The 27425-nt window shown below is 29.9% G+C and overlaps 2 protein-coding genes across 3 annotated transcripts in view; one reads left to right on the top strand and one right to left on the bottom strand.

Moving 5' to 3' along the window:
- The window catches only part of LOC130665736 (calcium-activated potassium channel slowpoke), a 138574-nt gene that overhangs the window by 2350 nt on the left and 108799 nt on the right, over positions 1-27425 (top strand).
- On the bottom strand, positions 23328-27013 carry LOC130665735 (uncharacterized). 2 transcript variants are annotated; one of them, XM_057466281.1, is made up of 3 exons: positions 26900-27013; positions 25691-25801; positions 23328-23821 (listed from the first exon to the last, which is right to left on the bottom strand). In XM_057466281.1, exons 1-3 carry the CDS (start codon positions 26904-26906, stop codon positions 23631-23633), a joined length of 309 nt encoding a protein of 102 aa, XP_057322264.1. In that variant the 5' UTR covers positions 26907-27013; the 3' UTR covers positions 23328-23630. The 2 variants fall into 2 exon arrangements, with proteins under 2 accessions (XP_057322264.1, XP_057322262.1); XM_057466279.1 differs by lacking the exon at positions 26900-27013 and adding an exon at positions 25877-25973.

The raw sequence follows: 27425 nt of genomic DNA, 5'->3' as shown, positions 1-27425 counted from the left end.
TTATAAAAACTGATAAATGTCTGCTGCATTCACAATCATTACAGACGATCCTGAAGTTAGCAGACGGTAACAAATTTTTGAATTTTTTTTTCGACAAAATAAATTACAAAAAAAAAAAAAAACTAAAAAAATACACATGTAGAAAATTTAATAAACTATACGCGCAATTATTCAAAATATTTTTTTTTTATAGTTAATCGTTTTTAAAAAAATTCAAAAACTGTCAGACGTCTGCTAACTTCAGTATCATTCATTACAGAAGTTAGCCGTCGTCTGATACCTTTTTGATTTAAAAAAAAAAAATAAATTATTAAAAAAAAAAATATTCTAAAAAATTCCACTTAGAGTTTTTTCAATTCTCTACATGTGCATATTTTTAGTTTTTTTTTTTTGTGTAATTCATTTGGTGAAAAAAAAATCCAAAAATTTTGGATTGTCTGTTAACTTCCAGATCATTGCTATGATCAATTTTTTTTCTTTCGTTAGTGAAATTTAATTAATAAAAAAATTTATCAGGGTATTTTTTGATTGAGTGAAGTAAATGGACGATGCATTAGTTGTGTATAATTACATCAATTCCGTTGGGATGTAATGACATTTAGTCTGGAAGCTTGACAATTGAATGAGTGCTTAAGAGTCAGTGGAATACTCGTTATATCCCATTTCGGCTTTCTCAATTTTACTGGCATGTTCTATTCATTATGGAAGAGAAATATCCAGTGTGGAAATTCTCTCGGGTCCCACAGGAACTATGGGACGAGAAATTAACGTCAACGTTATAGTCCTAGTGCTCATTCGTCGTATTTTATTGCAAATTCAAAGTTCTGTGGGTTAGGGTTGGACTAAAATCTTATTAGAAATTTTATTGGCCTCTTAAGAGTCAGCAGGAAATGAATTTCCGGTTTCCGGATTTTTAATTACGTTTTAAATATTTATGGGATTCGAATGACGAAAATCGTCAGAAGGAATTCGTCTTATGCATTTTTCCAGAAGCTAAAAAAAATACGATACTAAAGCTAGCAGACGCCTAATAATTTTTGGATTTTCTTTTAGACGGTAAATTTGAAAAAAAAAAAATTTGAAAAAATTGCACCTGTAGTTTATTAAATTTTCTGCATGTGCATATTTTTAGTTTTTATTTTTTTGTAATTGATTTGTTGAAAAAAAAAATCCGAAAATTTTGAATTGTCTGCTGACTTCAGAATCATAAAAAAATCGCTGTCATGATCAATTAGTAAATTAATAGAAATTCAAAATTCGAGAATTCGCTGGGTGAGACCCAGCTATAAAATTATTTACAATACATAGAAAAAGTTGTACTTTTTGTTATTATTATTAGTTATTTTTTTTTTTTTATAGAAAACGTTTTATTTATTGTTTTACTATGAAAACAAAAAAATTTTGTTTTCAGTTTCTCAATTCAATTTTGCGAATTCCGAACAAAAAACTAGTTCTATCGTATCATGTAGTACTATCGTAGTAATCCCTGTAAAAAGTTCTACCGCGCATACACAGAATGCCGGCATTAGTTATGCTACAAGTTTTGAATTTTTGTGTAAGAACACACAACAATCAAATATTGTTTTTCGTGGCAATCGTGCAACGTCGCACTGAGTAGGTGTATATATTGTGTATATGTAGAGTCGTACACTTTAATATATTTATTTAGTTTGGAATACTTATATACATTATTGTATTTTCGTGATATTCAATTCAATTTAATAAAAAAAAAAATGTTAGGAAAATGTCAATATCACAGAGAAATGATTTGTCGAAGAATTAAATTTTTTAAATTGTAAAATACTTTGATTTTCATTTTAAGAAGTATTGACTTAATAATTGTCGAAAATTGTGTAATTGATGAAGTATATTAATTATAAAAAATCAATACACTGTAAAAAAATTGCGGAGTGAACGCGGATTAAATCTGGAGTAAATGCGGAGTAAATACAGAGTGAATGACTGCGTATTTATTTAATCCCTTTGGAGTAAAATTCACTCCGAAGGGAAGTTTATTTTGATATTAAAATTTCGGTTCGGAGTGAAATTCATTCTAACGGGAATTTATTTCAATATTGTAACTCTGATTCAGAGTGAAATTCACTCCTATAGGGAATTTATTTTATAATTGAAATTCCGGTTCGGAGTGAAATTTTCTCAAACGGAAATTTATTTTAATATTAAAATTACGGTTCGCAGTAAAATTGACTCGGAAAGAGAATTTATTTTAATAACGAAACTCCGGTTCGCAATAGAACTGACTCTTAAAAGAAATTTATTTTAATATTGAAATTCCGGTTCGGAGTGAAATTCACTCTGAAGGGAATTCAGTTTAATATCAAAACTCCGGTTCAGAGTGAAATTCACTCCTAAAAGAAATTTATTTTAATATTAGAACTCTGAATCGGAGTGAAATTTCCTCTTAAAGGGAATTTATTTTAATATTGAAACTTCAGTTCGGAGTGAAATTCACTGTAAAGGAAATTCAGTTTAATATTGAAACTCCGGTTCAGAGTGAAATTCACTCCTAAAAAATTTTATTTTAATACTAAAACTCTGAATCGGAGTGAAATTCTCTCTAAAAGGGAATTTATTTTAATATTGAAACTTCAGTTTGGAGTGAAATTCATTCCTAAAGGGAATTTATTTTAATATTGAAATTCCGGTTCGGAGTGAAATTCACTCTAAAGAGAATTTAGTTTAATATTAAATCTCCGATTCAGAGTGAAATTCACTCCTAAAAGAAATTTATTTTAATATTAAAACTCTGAATCGGAGTGAAATTTCCTCTTAAAGGGAATTTATTTTAATCTTAAAATTCCGGTTCGGAGTGAAATTCATTCCTAAAGGGAATTTATTTAATATTAAAACTACGAAAGAGTGAATGCGTATATAATTAAAATCCAGACCACTCCGAAATCGCTGAAAAAACCAACTCCCTATTGACTCCGTATGCGTAAAGCTGTTTTCTAAAATTCCGGAATTCCCAGTGACGGAGTGAATTCGGATTTTTAAAAAATCCATGATCACTCCCAATTTTTTCATTGTAATACAAAGCAGAATATATTTTTATTTTTATTAATCTGATACTTTATTCAACATATATTTTTATCTAATTTATTTTAAAATAAATTTAGCTGAATAGTGATTGATCTACCTTTTAATATTCAAATCCACGCTATTTTGCTTACACAATAGAGCTCTCTTGCGCGTAACATTGTCAGATTATCAGCAGACACTTCGGGTATGAGTTAAGTTATTAAAAAAATTTTTAATACTTTTGATTATTATATTCCTTATAGAAATAGGTCAACTGCCGTTTTTTTAAATTTAATCTAAAGAATATTATTCTTTATTCCTTTATTTTTATTGAAATTTCTTGACGCGTTTTTCTGGCATTATTAAAAAATAGCACAACTAGGACTCTGTATATTTTTAAATTTAGTAAAATATGTTAGAAAGTAGTATTACCCTAGTATTTTTTAATTTAATATTATGAAAATTTTTTTTTTTTTTACATTACGCGGTAAATTATTGATTTTTTTAAAATTTTTTGTAATGATTCTCCAGTTGCAATTATTATGTTTATATAAACACTTGAAAAATATATTTTTTTAAAATATTTTAATGAAGTAAACGAAACTTTTTTTTCTCATCGTGTATATTTTCCGTTGAAAAATAGTTAGCGCAATTTATTTGGTTGACCCACTTTTACTGGCTTTTTTTTCATTCTCTTTCTCTTTTCGTTACGACAGGAAAAACATAAAGAGAGAAGGTTAGACAAGCTCTTGCTATGAAATAGGGGTGGATTTTTCTACGCACTACAGTGCGCCGTTGCTTGAACAATAATTTTTTATTCCCTCTCCCTCTGATATAAAAGAATCACTTTTTTTCTTGAGTCTTGTTTATAAGAGATACTTTGAGTTTTCAATTTACTTAGCAAGAGGGTGAATCTAGTTGGATTTTCTAAGAGGACAGAAATAAGGCTTATAAAAAAAAGTTATAATAAAACATGGAATAGTAAAAAGAGAAAGTTTTGCGAAAGCTAAATTGTCAGACTATTTTCTTTTGTAGCTTTCGTATTGAAGTTGAAACGAAAAACGTTTTTATGCTCAGTAAAATCCGAGGAAATAGACGGCAGAATTGAGATAACAATGTATTTGTTTAGTAACTGGGTTACATGTCGAGTAACTTTGGCTTCTAGAAAACATAATTCTGTTGTCCTCAGTCCCTTCGAATGATTGACATGAGTCTAGATATTTATATTAATTCTTTAAAGCATAATCAAATAATCTACTCTTTTAATGACCACACAATAAATGTGTGTCAATAAAAATACATTTACGTATAGTCTACGGATTTCATAAATTAATAGCAAATTTAAAAATACGTTGATTTGATTTATGGTATTTAGTAAAAACTTGCTGGAGATAAACAAATTTATTTCTGTTGCTTTTTCACTTTCTTTTATCAATGTTGTGTTCCAGTTCAAAATTTTATTAGCCGATACCAATAAATTTAATGTAAATTTTACTAATGACAAATATAGTTTATCAATTACGAGGTAACATACATTGAAAAAAATCGGGAGTGAATTCGGATTTTATTTTAATCCGAATTCACTCAATAACTTGGAGTTCCGAAGCTTAAAAAAAAATAAATCCGCACGCGAAGTGAATAGGAATTTTTTGAGCGAAGTGATTTCGGAAACGCGGATTTTATTTAAATTCCCACTCACTACGATTTGGAGTTTAAATTTTTAAATTAACTTCCCTTTGGAGTGAATTTCACTCCAAGGGAATTGAATAAATACCCAATCACCCACTCCGCATTCACTCCGGATTTCCCGAGTCAAAAATCAAATTCGGATTTAAGTCTTAAAGTTCTCAAGGAGATTTTTGAGAATCATTTAGAATTTTAAGATTGACAACAGTATAGAAAGTTATCCTAATTTAGTCTTCAAAGTAGTAGTTACCACCAATTTAACCACTTTGAGGACTAAACTGGAATAACATAATTCGGGTTAGAGCCTCAAAATACTCAAAACATACAGGAATAATTTTATCCACATTTAAACCTCAAAAGTCTCATTCGACGTATTCTCTCCCCTCCCTTTTCTATATAAAATTTTTGAAAGTCCGAAACATAACTTTTCATTCGTTGAAGATTTTTAGGTCTTACTTATATTTTAAAATTGATAAATTATTCGCATTTAGACCTCATAGTTCTCATTGAGGATTATTAGTACTAAAGTAGAGTTACTTTCTGGCCGGCAAATAAAACATCAAAGGAATTGAGGCTTTTGAGAACTAAACTAGAATTTGTTTTTCGACTCGGGTTGATTTGCGTTCACTCTGCAAATTTTTTACAGTGTAGAAACTCATTAAATTATAATGTTATATAATACATAGTGAGAACATTAAATTGTTCAATAGTTATAAAAATGTTATATAGTTTTGATGGGAATCTTTGATATCTCATGTACCCGAAGATCGGAACTTTTTTCACGGAACAAAAATAAAAAAACGAAATGAAAAGTAAAAAATCTTCTGGATTTAGATTTTTGAAATGTTTCGCACGTCAGCCGAAAATTGCAGAGCCCCCAAACTACCCCTTAAAGTCAAATTACATAAATTTTTTTTATTTTCGTTGCGTGAAAAACGTTTCGATCTTCAGGTACATAATATTTCGGTATAATATAAAATTTTTCGTGGTATGGTTATAATATATGTAAGTCATATGACAGTTTGTGACCCAGTGAAATTATATTACTGATGGAAGGGAAAATAAAGAATCTAATTTCTTTACCTTCGTTAACGTGAAAGTTTTCATTATTATCTGCTTATATTTTTAAAAATTATTTCTCATAAATATATGGAAAGGGAGCTCGTAGTTATTTCCGTACTCAATATAATAGTCTGAACATAAAAGACCCAACTTTACTATGTAACATTAATTATTTTTTTTATAATTAATGATTTCCAAAACTCCCCTTCGGAGTGAGGTTCATCAGAAGGTATTGATTTTAATTTTACTGTCCAAGTGTTAGTTTTCGTGGATATCGACGTTTCGAAGTTTCAGAATAAATTTCTGACTATTTTTAAGATTGTCTGAGCATGTGCGTTGCGCGCGCGAGCACGCACGCGTGTGTGAGTGATGCGTGTAAATATTTTATCTCTCGAATAAATAAAGTGAGTTATATGATTGTTGTGACAACTGAGAGAAATTTTCACAACTGAGATTTTTAATTTCAAATAGAAGGATAGAAGGGCTTTTAACATTCAAAAAGATTTCTTACTATTTAAGAAATCATTTCTTTTTACTAAGATATACGACATGGTACCCGATCAGGGAACTAGTACTCGATCACTCCATGTATTTGTATATCTATAATTAGTAAAATTCAGTAAACATAAGTATAGAAATACATGGAGTGATCGGGTATAACACGGAAAAAATTAAAATTTTAAAATTAGTGTTTGAAATTATAACCCGGAACCCGGGTGACAATATGGGGAATTTTAACACTACAAATAATAAATTTTATAATACGTGTCGTCAATTTTCTAAGTATCAGTTACGATTTTTAAAGTTCAAATAGTAATTTTTCTTGCACAGACAATAAATTTTCATACTTATACTGCAATTATTCATGTTTTAATCATAAATGAAAAAATTACTATTTAGAATGATAGTATTTACTGATCACTTTATCATTATATTATTCTTCGTTCTCAATTTATATAGTTCATTTTTGCCGTGTAGTTCCCTGATCGAGTACTGGGTCTCTTACCTTATATGTGGTAAAAGATACTACATAAATAGTACTGACAACTAAATATTGTAGTAAATATTGATGATAGTAGTTAGCGTTACTGCATGTGTGGCTGAGATTACTCCAAGTTGAAGTTGGCATTTCTTTACTCCAACTTGTAGTTACCTCAACTACATATGCTGTTGTAGCAACTAAAATTTTTTTTCCGTGATAGTAAAACATTAATAAGGTAAGAGACCCAGTACCCGGTCAGGGAACTACCCGAGTCGAAATATTAGACGTAAATTAAACGTTCTTAACGTTTTAAACGTAAATTGAACGTTCTTAACGTTTTAAACGTAAATTGAACGTTTTCAACGTTTTAAACGTAAATTGAACGTTTTTAACGTTTTGAACGTAAATTGAAACCCGCTCTTGTATTTGTCTATCTATATTTACTAAATTTTACTAAATAAAGATATACAAATATATGGAGTGATCGAGTACTAGTTCCCTGATCGGGTATTAGGTCTTTTACCTTATAATAAAAAAACTGTGAATAATTACGCATGACCGTATGTGAAAAAACCTCAATATGCGAGCAGAACACAGTCGAAACTCTTTATTTGAGTGAGAAAATTATTTATAATAAAACTTCAACACGAGGAGGATTATATAATAAATTTTACTGGTTAATTGTGAGTAAAACTGGGCCAGGGTGAATAATTACTTTTCCGTTTCTAAATAGTGTTCAATTATGGAATAAAAAAACCCAATTTTGAGTAGTTTTTAAATAAAGAAGAGTAGAAAATAAAACAACAGGAATCAGTTTTTATTTTTTCCGTATTCATTTTGTTTTTGGCCCAGGCTTATTCTAAATTATAGGGTAAATTTTACTAACAATTTGTTCTGTGTAATAATTTAATTATGACCTTAATGAAACTACTTTCATATTTATTTGAAAATTATAAAAAATAATCTTGTTTTTTACGAATTAGTTGGAAGAATGCATAGGATTGAAATGATTGGAATATATTGAGAAAAAGAAAGTGAGTGGAATGAGGAGTAGAACAAGTCGATTTAAACTTGTATGCACATTTACTGGAGCAAATCTGACGTGCGCGCATATAGACGCGTCTCGCGTTTTTGTTCTCTTGGACAGAATATCCCCACGGCTGCTGTCCACATTAAAACCTGTCATTTTTTACAATAATATCTACTCATTGAGTAGCAGCATATAAATTTATCCGCTTATATAAAAACATGTAACCTTGAAGTAGCCATAGAAAAAAGAAAGACTTTTTCTATTTTTAAATAAAGATATTGTAGCATTTCAAAAAAACTTTAAATTTGATCAAACTATTGAGTTCGGAAATATTCGTGGGTAAACTTTTGAAACAGTACTCGAAATAATAATATATCAATTTCGAAAATCGACAGTGCTAATTATCATTTTATAATTTTTACTTTACATTTGGTAATAAATAATAAAAGTAATGCATTTGTTGATTTACATTAGTATTTTTTACTAAAGTATACCAAATATTAGTATGTTTTCGAGACTCATTTTCTCCGTGTACTTGCGGCGTTTTTTTACTATCTTATACTCTCTAAAGATGAATAAGTGAAATAAGTGAATGTTCACTCATTTTTACTAATTCATGTTTAGAGAGTATACGCGGGTCAAAAATAAAACTTGATTCAGGCATGCTTCACCTTATTTTCTTTGAAGTTATCGATCTGCCGATGATTTTCCGATAAGACCTCGTCTTTTTTGAATCAAATTAAATTTTTGTCAATTTTTAGAACTTCTTTCATCTTACCCTGATTAAGAAAAATGATTTGAAATGATTCGAAACAATTTGGAATGATTTAAAACAATTCGAATTGACTAATATATAGATATACACTTAGCAGGGATCAAATCATTTTTCTTAATAAGGGTAGTTTCAACTTATTCGCCTTTATTCGACTGTAGTTTTAAGTTCTTCGTCCTATAATTTAAGTCGAATAAGTCTAAACCAAGTCAATTTTGACTTGATTTCGACTTTTCCGTCTTACATCGTGACTAAGTAAGCCAGTTAAGTCTAAACCAAAGCGAAAACTCAATGTATTTCATATTTCCGTAGAAAAGTCGAGTTCTTCTTGTGGTAAACAGCTCTAAATTTCGACTTTTAAACCAGGTCTAAATCAAATTTTATTTTTGATCTGGGTAACGCCATAAGGCCATTGGACTGAATTTTTTTAGATTCCAAAATTACCCGAGTCGAAATAATAGACGTAAATTGAACCTTTTGAACGTAAATTGAACATTTTGGACATTAAAAACTCAATTTAACAGCTTTCAACTTATTCAAAACGTAGATTGGAGTATCATAAATCGAAAACGTAACTAAAACCTATTTAGATTACAATAAGAAAACATAAGCATACCGAAAAATTTTTTTCATCGATTTTGTACTCCTGGATTATAATCACGTCAATTCCGTAAAATTTTGTCGTCCATCTCTCTGGCTCTTAAATAAAAAATTCGTATTTTGAAAAAAAATTTTTTTCAGTTTCATACTTCTATCTTTAACACTATATATTTATACCTGTTTATATATTATGATATCAAGGTTATGAAAATTGTAATTACAAATATTAAAATAAATTAATTAATGTTACCATTAAACTAAAATCATAACTCATGAAATTACCAATTTTTTATGAACCAAAATACTAAACAATCGTTCAATTTACTTTCAAAACGTTAAGAACGTTCAATTTACGTCTAATATTTCGACTCGGGATAGTAACAAAAATTTCCTAAAAAAAAATGCGTTGTTGTGAATTTTCCCATTTTCATTTACGAGAAACATTAGCGAGAAAAATTTCAAATTTCGGACATATTTTCAAAAATTACGAATCAGATATGAGAATATTATTTTTAGAATCTACTAGTTTTTTTAAACAACTAATTTCCGATAAACAGAAGTTACATTAAATGTTTGTCAATAGCTTATTACTTTTTTTATGGCTATAAAATTGTTTACAATTTAAGCAAATATTTGTTTCAACATTTAATAGATTCAAGTGATGATTAAATTATGATCGTGATAACTAAACCTTACAACTTATATCTTAAGTGATATGACGCGAGGATCCAAGTAAAAGCGAGCTGAAGTGTCGAGACTGAGTTTAGCAACACTAATAGCATCAGTTGCCAGGGCTAATGACTGTCGCAACGTACCTATCTATAAGGTGCCTTTGAAATGGAAATACGTAGAATATGTTACACTTGACTCACTTGGTTATTTCGATTAGATAAAAACAGAAATACAAAGTTGCAAAGTAGGTCTCTCGGGCAACGCTGATTCTATTATTTTCCGCGCTATTGGCGGTAATTCACCAGATCAAAAAGTTTATTTAGCACCCTTATGTATTACCTGTTTTATTGTTTCGTACAAATGGATCTCTTTTCTAAGATTCAATTTTCATTGCTGTTAGTAATTAAATTTTTAATTGTCGAAATTATGTACAATTTACAATTTTAGGAAAATATGAGTTCACTAGTTTAAAAAACTAATATTCAATACTAATTCAAATATAACTAAATCATTATTTGGTACTTTGTTATATTATCAACTGTATATTCAGTTACCATTCGACTTATACCCTGACATTACAAAAAGTGAACCAATCAATCATTTTAGTTCTCTTGAATTTATATTCTGAATCTCAGAGCTAATATTCTTATTTTAAATATGAATATAATTCAAATAATAATCATATATGTGATTTTGTCCATTATTATATTTTGTTAAACAATTTTCAATAGTGAGCTTAATTATCTAATCTAATTTAATTTCTCTGGCAGTGTAAGTATTCATGACGCCATTCGATTCACTGCTAAATTTAGACAAATCTATGCTGTTTTTAGCCTCTAGGCATTTTTGATTCAGTTGTCATCCATGTTCCTGAATGCATAGTTTTATCGAGATTATGAATGATAAATTATTACTTTCAGTGCGATGGGATTATTCTGTTCTGAATAATTATTATCTTTTGTTTTTTAACCATGGAAGATTATTCATATTCATAAGAGAATAAATTGTATGCGTCCACTAAATTTTGGCACATGTTAGATATTAGATTGCACTGAAAGTGTTATACTCTGCGTTATAAAGTATGGCAATCGTTTATACACTCATTAAGCTATATTTCACATGGACGCTTATGGAAAAACGAAAACACTTTAATGTGAGGAAAAGTTACTGCAATGCTTTAAAATTTAACACTTGTTCAATTTGGTGACTTGCAGTGTGTGGATCGAAATATGACCCAATTATTTTATTTTAATTTGGCAAGGTTTTGATCGTAGACACAATTAACAGCGGCCGTATATAGAATTATAGTACAGTACAACCTGGTTATAAGTTACTTCCCATCTATTTTTTTTCGCTCATCTCGAAATCGTACCTCCACTCCAGTTCCTCAAGGAGATTGTTTCGGCAGTACTTTCATAAGTTAATCAAGTATGTACGTAGATAAATGACAAACGTCAACTAACTTATAAGCTGACTGCGCACACACGCAAAAAACTGAGCGATCGCCGAGTAAAAGATACACAGATGGAAAATTTGTGTTAAATTGATCACAAATCACATGTCCCAATAAACGGTCCACTCAATTTTTTGTGTTAATTTAACACATTATACTTGTGTCAAACAATAATACAGGTTTAAAACTTGGTGAGATCAGATAACACATTCAACTTTAGTTAAATTTACACTTGATGCACCGAAAAAAATAATCGCTAGCTGCTAGCGATTTTTTTCTTTAGCAGTTAGCGATTTTTAATCGTTAGCTGCAAGCGATTTTTCCTTTAGCAGGTAGCGATTAAAAATCGCTTGCTGGAAGCGATTTTTTCGCTAAGACTTACTTATTGGTTCCTTGTATAAAAAAAAGTTAAGCATCAGTATAACTCGAAAATAAAACAAATACTATTATACAAGGAACAAATAACTAAGTAAATAATCGCTTGCAGCTAACGATTTTTAATCGCTACCTGCTAAAGAAAAAAATCGCTAGCAGCTAGCGATTATTTTTTTCAGTGTGGTGTCAAATAACCCTGTTTAGAAAATATCATAGAATCCAATAGATTTTCATAAATTCCTATAGAAATTTTATAAGAATGAATGAGTTCTATGAGAAGTGCTCTAGTTAAATATAGGGCCTTATACATTAGGGTGACCCAAAACAACCGACTATTTTTTTTAACTTCCCGCTAAGAAAATTGTAAATTTTCAAAAATTCGGGAAGTTATTGGTTTCGGTCCGATTTACGAAAATCGAATTTTCATCAGATGTCGACGTTTTGAGGTCCTAGGAAGCTATTCTGACTAATTTCAAGATGATGTCCGAGTGTATGTATGCATGTATGTACGTCCGTACGTATGTAAATACCTGTATCTTTTGAACGGATGAACCGATTTTGAACTTTAAGGTGTCATTCGACGCGGCTTGTCAATACCTTGAAGCTGTTAGAAAATTAAGCTTGATCGGTAGGGCTCGTTCAGAGATATTCCAAAAATAAAGTTTTTTCAAAAATGTTTTTTTTGGATAACTTTTAATGTGTTCGATGGATTGATTCCAAAATAGACTGGGCTCTAGAGCTTTATAAGCCGCGTCGAATGTCACCTCAACCATCAAAATCGCTTCATTCGTTCAAGAGAAACCGTTGTCGAAAGAATTAAAAAAAATTTTTTTTGTTGGTTTTTTTGAAATATCTCAATATCGACTCGATAAATCAATTTCAAAATTTGATCAGCTTTAGAACTTGATAAAACGCATCGATTGCCACCTCAACCGCCTCAATCGGTTTATTCGTTTGAGAGATATCGTTGGAGAAAAAATGGTAAAAAACGTTTTTTTTCGAAAACAACAGCATACAAACGTATTTTTAAGCTCGAAGAGCTCGAAAATGTATTCACAATAATGTTTTCGAGATTCTTGAGCTCGAAAACAGCGGGAAGTTTTGGGGCTGGCCCGCAGGGTCAACTGACAGACCAATTTTTTTTGGAGACTCTTATGAAAATTTGTTGGTTTAAGATGTTTTAAGAAGCCTCTCCAAAAATCAGCTCGATAAAAAATTTACAAAAGGTCGCTCACGAATTTTGAAAATATCAAAAATTATTGAAATTCGGATTTTTTGTTTCTAAATTTTTTCTTCCTCGTGGCAGCAATATTTTATATCTGTAAAATCATACTTATAATAACTTATTATTTCTATTTCTCAGGTTATATTTTTATTCATTATGATACAAATTGATGGTGAAAAAATTGAGAAGCTTTACTATTAATATCTAAGGGTCGCTCGAAAACGTCCAAGAGACAGTACTTGGAAACGTTCAAAAGTCTTGAGCGACGGTTAAATATTTTAATATTGGGCTAAAATTTTCAGCGTAGTTATGATTTCATAAACATAAACTATAACTGCCACGAGAAAAAAGAAATTAAGAACACAAAAGTCCGAATTTCGATCATTTTTTATATTTTCAAAATTCGTAAGTGACCTCTTCTAAATTTTTTACCGAGCTGATTTTTGGAAAGGCTTCTTAAAACATCTAAACCAACCAATTTTTATAAGAGACTCGAAAAAAAAAAATAGTTGGTTTTTTTGGGACACCCTATTATACATACAGCTATAAGAATCTTTCGGATTTTTTAAGCAGGGAATTGACACAAAATATTTTACCATTGAATTTTTATACACAAGAACACAAAATTGTCAACTGTGTACTAGTAGGGAAAAGCCGTTTCCAAGAAAATATTTTAATAATTGCTCATGTGTTTTAAGAATGAAAAGCTCAAAAAACTTTTGTTCATACCAATGAAATTGAGTATCGGTTAACTCTGTTAACACAATTATAAATTCGTCTTTGTTTTCGAGCTCTCCAAATTGAAGTCACATGTTCATTCTACCACTTTTTCATCTTAAAAATCCATTTAACGAAATTAATAGCTTTAGTTTTTTCAATTTTGATTCGTACTCTTTGAAATGTTCAATAAAAGTAGGGAATTACGTCTCTATTTGAATGTTTGGATGATAGTAACTTCAAAACCAATGTAACAACTTGCAGTAATTATAATTAAGACTATAAGAATGACATCATAATACACGGAGAGAAATTTCAAGTACATATTTCTATGTGATTTAAAAAGTATAGTTGATATTACTTTACGAGCCTAGTAATGAACGTTGTTTTCATTATCGTGGATTAAATACTGTACGGCAAAGTAATATTTACATAACTTTCTGCCGAGCATAGTAATAACGGCATGACATTTCTCTTCGTGTAGTAAATGAAGTAATTTATGGTAATTCTAGCGATCTAGAAAAAAACTTCTCTGAAGTTTTCCCATAAATCTAATAGTTTTGTTACAATTTAAAAAAAAATCTAGAAATTAGTTGATCTTACACAGGTCAGCCACAAAACTTGACAGAGTTCGAGAACGTTCTTATCTGTGCTCCTTCTAGCTCGAATTTATTCTCACGAACAATGGATTTTTTTGAGCTCTTTGGATCTCGAGTAGAGTCCAATCATGTTGTAGTAAAAAGTAAAAAAATAATCAACAAATAAGCAATTTTTTAATTTTCTTTCGCGATTTTTCGAAAATCATTGAACGTCACAATCAAATTTTTTGATTTTTCTTAAAACGTTTTTAATCTTTTTCAAAATGTTTAATAAAGTTCAAGAAATCACCAGTAGATTGAAGTTATTGATATTCAAACGAACATTAGTTTATAAAATCTACTTTCCAATTAATTTCAATGGACCATGATGGGTGCCAACGTAAATAAATTGTTTTTCCTGCATATAGTAGCCCTGGTCGTACAATTTGATCTGATTTTAGTGTAACTGGACTGCATTTGGACTAATTAGTCAGTATTTGAACTAGTTGATCTATTTTGAAATTTTTATGACAATTCTGAGCTCTTTTTGATCTAAAGACAATCAAAAACGAACTAAAAAAAACAATAATGCGCAGAAAAAGTCTAATTTTGGTCTGATTAAAAATAAAACAAGGCAAAATATTTTTAGAAAAAAGTATGATTTTGATCTACAGGCGACCAAAATTAGACTAAAAATTATTGAAAACGAGTCTGAAAATAGTCTAAATAAGGAATAGTACGGGCAAAATTCGATTGAATTTCCCATGTTAATTAAATAAAAATAAAAAGTAAAATTGAATAGAAATACCCGAGTCGAAATATTAGACGTAAATTGAACGTTCGTAACGTTTTAAACGTAAATTGAACGTTTGCAACGTTTTGAACGTTTTTAACATTTTGAACGTAAACTGAACGTTTTGGACATTAAAAACTCAATTTGACAGCTTTCAACCTACTCAAAACGTAGATTGGAGTATCATAAATCGAAAACGTAACTAAAACCTATTTAGACATACAATAAGAAAACATAAGCATACCAAAAAATTTTTTTCATCGATTTTGTACTCTTCGATTATAATCACGTCAATTCCGTAAAATTTTGTCGTCTGCCTTTCTGGCTCTTAAATAAAAAATTCGTATTTTAAAAAAAAATTTTTTTCAGTTTCATACTTCTACCTATAACACTATATATTTATACCTGTTCATATATTATGATATCAAGGTTATGAAAATTGTGATTACAAATATGGAAATAAATTAATTAATGTTATCATTAAACTAAAATCATAACTCATGAAATTACCAATTTTTTATGAACCAAAATACAGAACAGTCGTTCAATTTACTTTCAAAACGTTAAAAACGTTCACTTTACGTTTAAAACGTTAAGAACGTTCAATTTACGTTTGAAACGTTAAGAACGTTCAACTTACGTCTAATATTTCGACTCGGGATAACTTAAAATTTTTATTTTATTTAAAACCGATCGAATTTTTCGACCCGGATATTAATTGATGTTTTTTAATTACTGTTAACTACTTTTTTGAGCGATATCTATTTCATTAATTGAATTACTTCAGGATTAGTACTGAATAATTATGTGGGATTTTTGAGGGTTGAAAAATATTATTTTAGTGATACAAAATTAGGAGCATGACATGATGTAAAATTTTGAAAACGTTCACTGTATTACATTCTGTCCTACAACAAAAGAACGTGACTTCCAACTCGCGTATCAAGTTACATACATACTTTTTCTAAATATGTAAAGTTTAGTAAACATGGAATAGCTATACTCTGATCACGATCATAATAAAAATCATAAAACAATAAAAACATAAAAACCTTTTCCTATTGCTATTATTTTTCAACAGTAGATACTTTTATCGTTTTTTTTAGACATATAATAATAAATAATGTACAAATATACTCGTGTATACGACGTTTAAAAATATATAGAGATAAATCGATAGTAGAGCTTGACTTCTTGTATCTTTCATCACGAAAAGTTATTCGTGGCGCACTGGGTTTCGGTTCACGCTCTAAAAATTCTGATCATCCGGTTGTCGTTAGGGTGGTGCATGAGAGAGCAAGTGGTTTACACCTCGGGTGCTTTCGGTAGCGGCTATCTACAATCGTGTTCGAGTGCTACGAAAATAAGAGAGTAAATAATAAACGAAAAGGAGACCGAAAAGAGTGAAGCTGAGGATGACAGAAATAGGAAAAAGACGAAGCTATGAAAAGAAATAGAAGGAAAAATATAAGTGCAGAGGTCATGGCGCATATGTAGATGTGAAATATCAGTGGAAATGGATACGGCTTCCGTGGATAAAAATATTATATTCTATATATTATTTTCAAAGGGTGGAATCTATTAGTTGATGAGCGCAATTACTTTTTTTTTTTTCTACATAAATAAATGTATCTTCACTAGAAGATATTTTTTTCCATTTAGGGTAAACCGTGACATCATATCTTGATATCCAAGTCGGACAGTAAGTTGGCCTAAATCTATTGCCGCAACTTATCGCCAAGTTGAACACAATAAGTTGACGCCAACTTATCGAAAACTTTCTGTCAACCTGGCGACAAGTTGCAGCAGAAGATCAACGCCAACTTTCTGGGAAAGCTGAAGTCAAATTGTAGCCAACAGTTGCAAAATGTGAAGTTGCCGTCAAGTTGATCGCAGCTGACGTCAACCTTTGACGAAAAACTCTTGCTATCAAGGATAGGTATTTGAATAAGTTTGTTTTCGAAGTTTCATTAAAATCTTCATCTTCAGTCGGTAATTATGTTATTTTATTAGTTTTTATCTTCCATCGATGGTAGAGTTATCCCTGATAGCCAAAGTTTCTCGCCAAAAAGTTTAGATAGCCATTTTCATTCTGTAAAAATATAAAAACTAATTTGAAGTGTGCATTATATCCTACATAAAATGCAAAAATTACTGTCTATATCGTAATTTCTGCAAATTATATGAATAAATAGTATCAGGTATTATGCAGAAATTAAAAATTACTATCGAGTTTGTATTTTTTTGAAAGAAGATAAAGAAAAATTTACAATTGGTAGCGATAGTTCATAAAAGATATATTAAAATGTCATCAATAAGCTTTCAAAATAAAGAAACTGTGCATTTTTATATTTAGATTTGGTTTTTTGCTTACTATTTGTTTGGGACAAATTTTGAATTGATTTTCAAAGGTTTAAATTCACATGAACCGCAACTTTTAAATAAAAACTGGCTTTGTATAAATATAAGTAGTTTGTGTATTCAGCGTTGAAAAACTAAAGCGGCCACCAGTGAAACTGACATGACACGGCGCAAAAGTGTTTATGTATTTTTTCATTTACTTGAAAATAAAATAATGATCTGTATTAATCTTTTTAATTCAAATCTTTAAGTAGAGTTACTAAAATTTCGATTGTCTTATTTAAAAATTTATGACCCCTAATAAATCTTCAGAAATAGCCTAATTTGCGATTTACCGCACAAAAAATTTTATGGTAGCACATGCATGTAAAATGAGCCTAATTCGCGATAAGTAGCACAATCTGGAAACCCTGGTCTATGTCCAAAAGAGACATTGGATTGATAAACAGAGCACAGGATCTATATGTACACTAAAAAATTTTGAGCCCGCGGTGTGGTATGAATGATTTGATATATTAGTATTGTAACCTATATATTATTTGATAATTTTTAACTACAGATTATACTCCCTGATTAAAAGAAATGATTCGAAATGATTTGCAATGCTAAATACCCATAAGAAAGGCGATTCAAAATTATTCAAAAGCATTAAAAAGTATTTAAAATTTTGGTTTTTCTAATCGTTTTAAATCGTTTTTTTTAATAAGGGCTATTAGATAATGTTTGAGGCAATAACACCACACGGTGTGAAAGAAAACACTCACACCGTGTTAAAAGTACACCGCTTCACTAAGAAATTATTCTCGTTTAAAATGCTATGGTGTCATAGCAAAGCCGGACCATTTTGGCCACCTGGCGAAAATTGAAATAAACTCATGAAAAAATTACTATGGCCACAGTAAAATGTACAATGGTCACATTAATTTGTGCATAATCGTTGCAAATTTTACTACGACCATAATAATTTTTTCATGAGTTTATTTCAATTTCCGCCAGGCGGCCAAAATGGTCCGACTTTACTATGACACCATAAAATTTTAAACAGGAGTAATTTCTCCATGTTGATATTTCACACCAAGAAAATTTCACACCGAACAGTCCGTGAGAAGTCGGGGAATATTTTCACACCGAAATTTTTTACACTGTAGTAGGTCAGGGTTCGAATCTCGGCCAAGCCAAATAATTTTTAAAGCAGTACTGAGGCTAGTTTTAGACATCATATAAAAATTGATCCCAACGCCAATCCTCACGTCACAAATAATACTAATATTAATAAAAATTCAATTTTATTAGATTTCTTTCTAATAGAGTAAAAAGTGTTATTTTGTCCCAACAAGAGAGTGTCTGCGGACATGTCCCACCACCAGTTCTCAATATTGCTTTCCTATATTATCATTATTTATTCTAGGTACACTCTTTCGTTGGGAAGAGTTGATATAAATGAGTACAATCTGTACTATACTATATAATAAAATTTATTAAAAAGATTTTCAAGTTTACTAATACTGATTACATATTTTTTTTTCGTACTAATATAAACTAAGTAACAATGTAAATAATTAAATTCCCAAGACAGTAAAAGATATAAAATTTCAATAGTGTTTCAACATTGCAATTATAAATTTAGTAATTTTACTTCTATTTGGCAGTAAAGTTCTCTAAATATTTATCTCCGAGTTTGGAATTACATGGAGACTCAGTAGAATTCGATTACGCCGGTCTGTGATATAAAAGTTTTCTGAAAACCTTACATGATACATATAGATTTCGGTCTGCTGACGTAGAATATAAACTCCATTTTTACTTACTAGAAGTTCACTGCGCGCGCATACGCACGCGCATTGATAATTTTATGATCGGATTTGATAGTTTAGTCCTGTTTTGTGATCGATCTATAAACATCTTCAAGTTGCTAAGTAACAAATATCGAGCTTTGTTTTTCAAAATGACCAAGGAATGAGGTTCCATTTTTTTCGATCTTTAACTTACTTCAATCTTATCATGTATTTCTATTAACAGGATCATGATGTTTTCTTTATTCATCTACATCTGCCCAGATAAAACCAGATCTGGGAAGATATACAGGATAAAATTGATGAAAACATCAATTGAACAAAAAAAAAAAAAAATCTGGGAAACAGTTGACTCTGTGGAACAGCTCTAAAACTTCCCGCTGTTTTCAAGCTCCATGAGTTGACACAACACGTTCGGTATTATCCCGATGAAAAAAGATTTTATACAATTGTATAAAATTATATACAAAAAATGGCCCGATCCAATTGTATATAACTGTATAGAAATTGTATACGATTCTACACAAATTGTATACAAGTCTATATAATTATATACAATTTTATACAAATTATATACAATTCTATATAATTATATACAATTTGTATAGAATTGTATACAATTTTCTATACAAATTGTATACAATTGGATCGGGCCATTTTTTCTATCCAGTTATATATAGTCTATATATAATTATATATAGTCCATATATAATTGATATATAATTCTATACAATTGTCTAAAATCTTTTTTCATCGGGATAGGAAACTACTTTTGAAAAAAAAGAAAAACTTTTTTCAAGTATCTGCGTGTTTGTATAACTAACTAACTATATAAATATACTCCAACCGACTGATGTTTTTTTGATTTAAGAATTTGTATACTTATTTTAAGAAAATATTCTTGGTTGGAGTACATTTTTACTAAGATTAAACAAACAATTTTCTCGGGCGGACATAAACACGCGGATACTTGAAAACAGTTTATTTTTTTTCAGTGTACGTTTTGTATTCGTATAGAGCTGTTGCTCTATAACTGTATGTTTGCCAAAGTTGTAGCCTTGCTACCGCGTGGTTGCTTCTAATTTTAAAATACTGTCTCCTATATATCTCTGTGTATATTTTTCTCTTTTTGTGTCGTTGGAATAAAATACGCATGTGGAGATGAAGGTCTCACAGGGACCGAGACCTCTTTCTTTACTTGTTGACTCAGCGATCAATTATTATATTGGTCTTAGATTATATTGCATATAACAGTATTAGGTATTCTTAGTAAATTTTGACTGTGGAATTTTATGCAAATTTTATTAGGTCTTTCTTTGATTCAATATAAATTATACAAAACTTTTTGAATTGATGTTACCTATTTGAAAGAAATGCACGGGTTCGAAAGAATTTGAATTGGATAAAGGTACCGTTTTTGGCCACGTTAGGGCCAGTTATTAAAATCTCCAAAATGGAGCAGTGGCCACAAATGGTACTTCTTACCCTATGTTATGTAATAGCGATCATTTTCAAAATCGACTTTTGATTGTTCAAATTACGCTAGAACAAGAAATCCTCATATGACTATTATATTATTCGAACAAAACGCTAAAAAAGAGTATAAACTGAGACCATTGATAATGGCAACAATTTTGTCAAAATAAGTTTGATAAATTTGCCAAGGCCATAATGTCATATTTGGTAGAAAGTTGTTGATAATCTTTGGCTACTAGCCAGTCGATGATTTCAAGCGTGAAACAAATTAGTTATGTCGAGCGTAAAATAAGAGGATGGAATCAGCTGCAATTACGAGGAAATAATCACTGATTTAATATGTTCAGGAGTTAACTAATATGTTAATGAGTGGTTCTGTAGGCTCAAAAATCAGACTTAAGTGTTTTTAGATATATCTGGAGTTCAGTGAAGTCACTGATGTAGTGTATTCAAACATTCTTTTTTATGTTTTTCAAGGTCAAGAAATTCTGCAATGGGTTTGGGGGATATTGAAAAAAATAACATCGATATCGTAACATCGATAGTTTTAGTTTCTTATTATCGAGTATCGATATATTGTGTCCAACAAATATCCATAGAAAACATCGATACTTAGAATAAAAACATCGATAGTTGAAATATCGATAGATACCGCCCATCCCTATTCTGTAATATTGTACTTGTCACTTAGTTTTCTCATATTATGCTGGATCGATGTATTGTGATGATTTTTTTCTATCCAAGTCGAAAAATTGGACCTCATTTTGGATCTCACATGTAGGCTGCTAATGGCCGTATTCTAAAACCTCATTTTAATCTTTGTGCTGCACTTATTTCTGTTTCTGCACTATAGGGATTCAAGGGAGGTTTTATCTTACGATTAGGGTATGAAGCTAAACTTTTTCCTAGTAATAAACAACATTGACAAGTTCAGTCGAAATGGTTACAAATATTTTATTTTTGTTGAATATCTCGAAAACTATGACGTTACATTCAAATTCTGACGAATTCTGATAATTACAACATAAAAGATGATTAATTTTGAAAAGAATATATCTCACTTTAATTTTGACAACGTTGTCATAAAAATGACTTTAATGTAATATTTAGAATAAAATCTACACTTATCCAAAAAATTAAAGGAACAAGAAAATTTTATAAATTTTTTAGTGATTTTTGGAAGGCTGTATTTTCGTGAAAAATGATCGTATCGAAAAAATAAAAAAAGCAAATTGAAGCTTGAAATCTCTAGTTTGAAGATCTTTCAGCAAAATATTTTTTTGAGCCACGGTTTTTGCGGAATCAGAAGAAATAGGTCGAGACAAAATTTTTCTAAATTTTTTGGTTTCGTTTTTTAGGTCTACGGGGCCGGGAAAAATTTTTTCAAAAAAACGAATCCATAGCTTATTTAGGAAATTTATTCAGCTACAATTTGCTTTTTTTGTTTCTCTGTACGACAATTTGCTGCTGAGATATCAGCCTTCAAATGAAAAAGGATCCTTTTGTCTTTGATTATTGATATCTTAGCAAGAAATGGTCACACAGTAATTTAAAGGGCAGTTTAATAAACTTGAATAAATCCCCTACAAGCTCCATTTTTGATTTAAAAAAAAAAAAATTTTTTTTCATCCTTGACATCCATTTGAAAAACCTTTAAAAAATGGCCATTTTCTGGTTTTTTAGTCGACTCATCGCTACTCTGCAAATATTGATAAAAAAAATAATGTTGCCAGGTAATTTTACAGCTTAATGTACCCCCAAAAACCCTGGAAATTTTCAGATTGATCCATTGAACCGTTTGTCCGGTCCGATTGCTCAAAGTTTTACAAAACAATTAAAGGAACAAGTTTTGTTCCTTAATCTGTGTAATCGTTATCAAAATGAAAAAATCATTTTTTTTCGGATTTTCTTTCATTTTTGCGTTAGTTATTCAGTAAATGTAAGGTAAAGAGGAAAAAAAAAAATTTTTTTCCGAAAAACGAAAAAAAAAATAACCCCCCGAATAAAACATAAAAAAAAAAAATTGGAAAACATTCTTGTTTGGTCTCGTTTTTTGGAAAATTTTTTTTTTTTTCCTCTTTACCTTACATTTACTGAATAACTAACGCAAAAATGAAAGAAAATCCGAAAAAAAATGATTTTTTCATTTTGATAACGATTACACAGATTAAGGAACAAAACTTGTTCCTTTAATTGTTTTGTAAAACTTTGAGCAATCGGACCGGACAAACGGTTCAATGGATCAATCTGAAAATTTCCAGGGTTTTTGGGGGTACATTAAGCTGTAAAATTACCTGGCAACATTATTTTTTTTATCAATATTTGCAGAGTAGCGATGAGTCGACTAAAAAACCAGAAAATGGCCATTTTTTAAAGGTTTTTCAAATGGATGTCAAGGATGAAAAAAAATTTTTTTTTTTTTAAATCAAAAATGGAGCTTGTAGGGGATTTATTCAAGTTTATTAAACTGCCCTTTAAATTACTGTGTGACCATTTCTTGCTAAGATATCAATAATCAAAGACAAAAGGATCCTTTTTCATTTGAAGGCTGATATCTCAGCAGCAAATTGTCGTACAGAGAAACAAAAAAAAGCAAATTGTAGCTGAATAAATTTCCTAAACAAGCTATGGATTCGTTTTTTTGAAAAAATTTTTCCCGGCCCCGTAGACCTAAAAAACGAAACCAAAAAATTTAGAAAAATTTTGTCTCGACCTATTTCTTCTGATTCCGCAAAAACCGTGGCTCAAAAAAATATTTTGCTGAAAGATCTTCAAACTAGAGATTTCAAGCTTCAATTTGCTTTTTTTATTTTTTCGATACGATCATTTTTCACGAAAATACAGCCTTCCAAAAATCACTAAAAAATTTATAAAATTTTCTTGTTCCTTTAATTTTTTGGATAAGTGTATTTGTATATAAAAAAAGTTCAATACAACAGATTGTAAAATTATAAGTATCCATAGTGGTTCAAAACTGTTGCGCAAATAAAATACACGATTTTCTAATCAGTTAAAGTTAATGTCGTAAAATATTTTTGAAATCATCTGACATTGTTGCGTTATTAGTTCCACTAATACCAGTGAAATCATTTACTAAATATTCTTTGATTTTAAGTAAACGTTGTTTTTCGGTTGTATTGAGTCCATGACGCTCTCCAGGCATTCTAGAAATTGTTCCAAAATCTATTTCATCGTTAGCCTCGTCTTCTGTAAAATAAGAAAGTAGAGTTAGTGTGATGTGCATTGATGAGAAAAAGATAACCTGGAAGTAATAAAAATAAAAAAATAGCTTAGAGTGATCTAGATTTAGATAAATTCAAAAATTATGCTGAAAAGTGAGTTGAATTTTCATCGTGAAGTAATACAGAGATTCGATAATCCGAATGTTATTGTTCACTCCGATCTTACATGATAAAAAATATTGCGTATCTGTGTTCAAAAAGGTCCGTGATGAATTCTCTATGTCAAACGGTCAGCAATTTCGGAATAAAACACATTTCTTGTGCAATTCAAAAATTAACACAAAATTTGTATTGTTTGGTCAAGCATTTCATAAAATCAAATCATTGTAGCAGCATTGTCGGCATGGAAGCTTAGATTATAATTGATTTACAATTAACTATAATCGTCGATAGCTTTGATGTTTTTGTGATCAGGTTCAATGATTTTTTTTATTCTCATTTCACGTGAGAATGATTCATAGCTCAGGTTTTTTTAGAAAAATTACAGAAAACCATACTAATAGTTTGCTAATGTGACTAAAGTGTATTATACAGTGAAACAGGTGATTTTCAAATGAATCGTTTTCATAGTGAGACAAATCGCTTTTTGTCTTCGCGATTTTTACCAGCAGCCACCAGAATTCGCGGGTTGAACCCTGGCTTAGGCTGGCCTCTAACAAATTTTATTTTACTTGGACAGAGCAGTGGGCTGGGGTTCTTGCAAAGCAAAGACCCGCACTTATTCAAACTCGGCAACGTATGAGAAAACTTATCAACTTACCTCACGGCTTATAAAATTATAGAATATTCTTATTGATGGTCAAATTACTATTTGTAACTTAATTAATATTTATTTTATCAGACTATTTAATAATATTATCAGTAAAATAGGGAATAAGTAGAATGAACAGTGATAGATGGAATAAAAGGAATTAATCAGAATACTTTGCAAGTTTATTGCCAATTATAATAATCAAAATTACTTACAGGAAAATGCTGGATATAATATAGACAGATTCGTGGCACAGTATAATTTTTTATCGCGAATATATCGCCGGTAACGTACAGTAATATTTAATGGAACTAACTCTATTTATAGTAATCAGTAAACTTGGACAGTAAAGTATATCTCAAGAGAATTGCTAGTAACACAACTGTAACGCAAGTTAATTTCCCGATTTACAAAGTAGTTATCCGTATTAACAAGGTCGCAAATAAATTGCTCGTATATGACAGTAAAACTAATTTATACGTCTTATCACTAATTGATCCAGGATCGAAGTGAAGTTCAATAACCGTAGGGTCTTAGGGCTGAGTTTTTGGGCTCGCTCCCCACTTCTCCTCACGGTTATGCGTTGAGGTGATAACTAGTCATGTGACCATGGCACTATGACTAGCTTTAGGTGGTTTCAGACGGCAACGAGACGGGGAAAAATGGGAACCGCAAGGCTGAGGGAGAAGATGACAATTCACATTGTCTCAATAGATAAAGGCCCAAATAATTAAATAAAATATTTCATTTGATGCGTCAAGCTATTATTTATCGAATTAAATGCTTCCGGTTCGAAAATTTCAGTTTATATCTGAGAACGGCTCATTTGAAATTTCCATTTGCTAATGTAAGTGCAACCAGGACTGTTTCGTTTCTTTACATGTGTGTGAGAAAGAGAATAGATGCAAATCCTCTTAAACTTAGAACAATATACACTTGAAAAGTTAACACAAAATATTGTTTAGAAAGATTTAATTCTTTCAGCGATAAATCAAAAAATAATAATGGATACTATTTTACAGAAATGAACTATTTACTAAAGTAATTATGAATTTGAATTAGTTCACAATGTAAAACACTTACTTATCTTTGATTTTTGCGCATCCAGAAGAACTACTGTTCCAAAATCATATGTTGATCGATTTCTTAGTCTGTCCAGTATGTCATAAACGGTTTTATTATGAATCAAAAATCCTGTTTCAAAAAATAGAATTCATCAATAATTACACATGAAAGATATTTATAAATAATTTTTTTTTTTAACTCTACCTGATGTTACATTAATAATTATTGTGATAAAAAATAATATTCCAATATTTTTGATCATTTTTAAGTTCTCAATAAGTTATATATTATTAGGACTTTAAGTAAAGTATTAGTTATATAATCAATTCAGTTAAGAGCGACTGGTTTTATACTGTTTATACTGTTTTATTGATTTAATACAGTTAAACATTGAACATATATTGACACATTTATTGTAAAGATATGTTCACACTCTAAATTTTATAATCAAATTTTTTCATTTTTAACTGCCAAAGCTATTAAGCTAAAGTTATTGACATGTTAACGTTTATTTTAAGTCTATTTATCGAAAAAAATATACGACTGGAAAAAAAAACAGTATTATAAATATCGTTATAATGACCCACGGATGTCTTAAAATAAACATCTACGCATTACAAGATAATAATCCGACAAAAATAAACCGATGACAGGGTACTTGTATTCTAAAATGTTCTCAAAAAATATCCATTGATAATATACTCGCGACGAAATATTTGACAATAATTTACTTCAAGATTAACTTTTTTTAGTTTGTAAATCTGCCATCTTTTGATTAATGTTTTTACTAAAGTAAATATGATTTATTACCTTTCTATATTTAAATTTATGATTTAAAAAAAAAAATGATATTTGTATAGAAGTGGGGCTGCACACATTTTTCAAAGTTCCAAGTGCTCACACCTTAAATATCTATAATTAAACTCTTTCCACGTGTTCAGCTACATGGCGGATTAATTTTTCTGTATGTGTTTGTGCCTCCAACACTAGATACCTGTCCGGAGCTTGTAACTAAAGTGTACAAAATTGATAAAAATAACGTAAATCATGCTAATTTTCAAAATTAAATTTTTTCTAATATATAATTAAAATTTTATATAATACCGTAAGATGGATGGTAGCGATCTATGGGTCTAACTAAGAGTTTAAAAATTGTTTGAATTTTTTTATGGTGAAAATCGGTATATTTTTGTTATTTCATTAATTTTAAGGTGTACAACAGCTCACCTAACATTTCGTTGCAAGTAGTTTGGATGGTATCCGCCTCCCTTTGCTAGTATAATGTCTGGCTGAAGCCCACAACACAGTTTTACGCCGGCGCGTACTAGTAAAAGATGTAGTCTAAGGCAAGAGTGCGTTAACATAGCCTTATTGACAAGTCCGTTAACGTACTCAGGACGAAACTACGAACATTATGGCAAATAGGCATATACCTTAAGTTTTGGTGGTTGACTTAAGAGTCAACACATAGAATGAAAAAAAAAATATGTCAAATAGTACAGTGCAGCACGAAACTAGAAAATGTTAATGATAACCTGAAAAATAAGCAAATTTTGTACCTTTGGTACAAAAAAACATATAAAATTTTATAAACAAACATTAAGAATAGTTGTAATTTATCGTTAATAAGTTGATAAGATGAAATCATAACTTAAAACAATTAGATTAATAGCCTAAAAAGTAATCGCCATCCCTTTACAAGCATGATTGTTATGCCCCACACTGTAAAAAATTTTGAGCCCGTGGTGTTGTA

This window comes from Microplitis mediator, chromosome 3 (assembly GCF_029852145.1).
Source record: "Microplitis mediator isolate UGA2020A chromosome 3, iyMicMedi2.1, whole genome shotgun sequence".
Classification (NCBI taxonomy): Eukaryota; Metazoa; Arthropoda; class Insecta; order Hymenoptera; family Braconidae; genus Microplitis; species Microplitis mediator.
The sequence above is the reverse complement of the archived record's forward strand: the minus strand, read 5'-3'. Positions and strand labels throughout refer to the sequence as shown.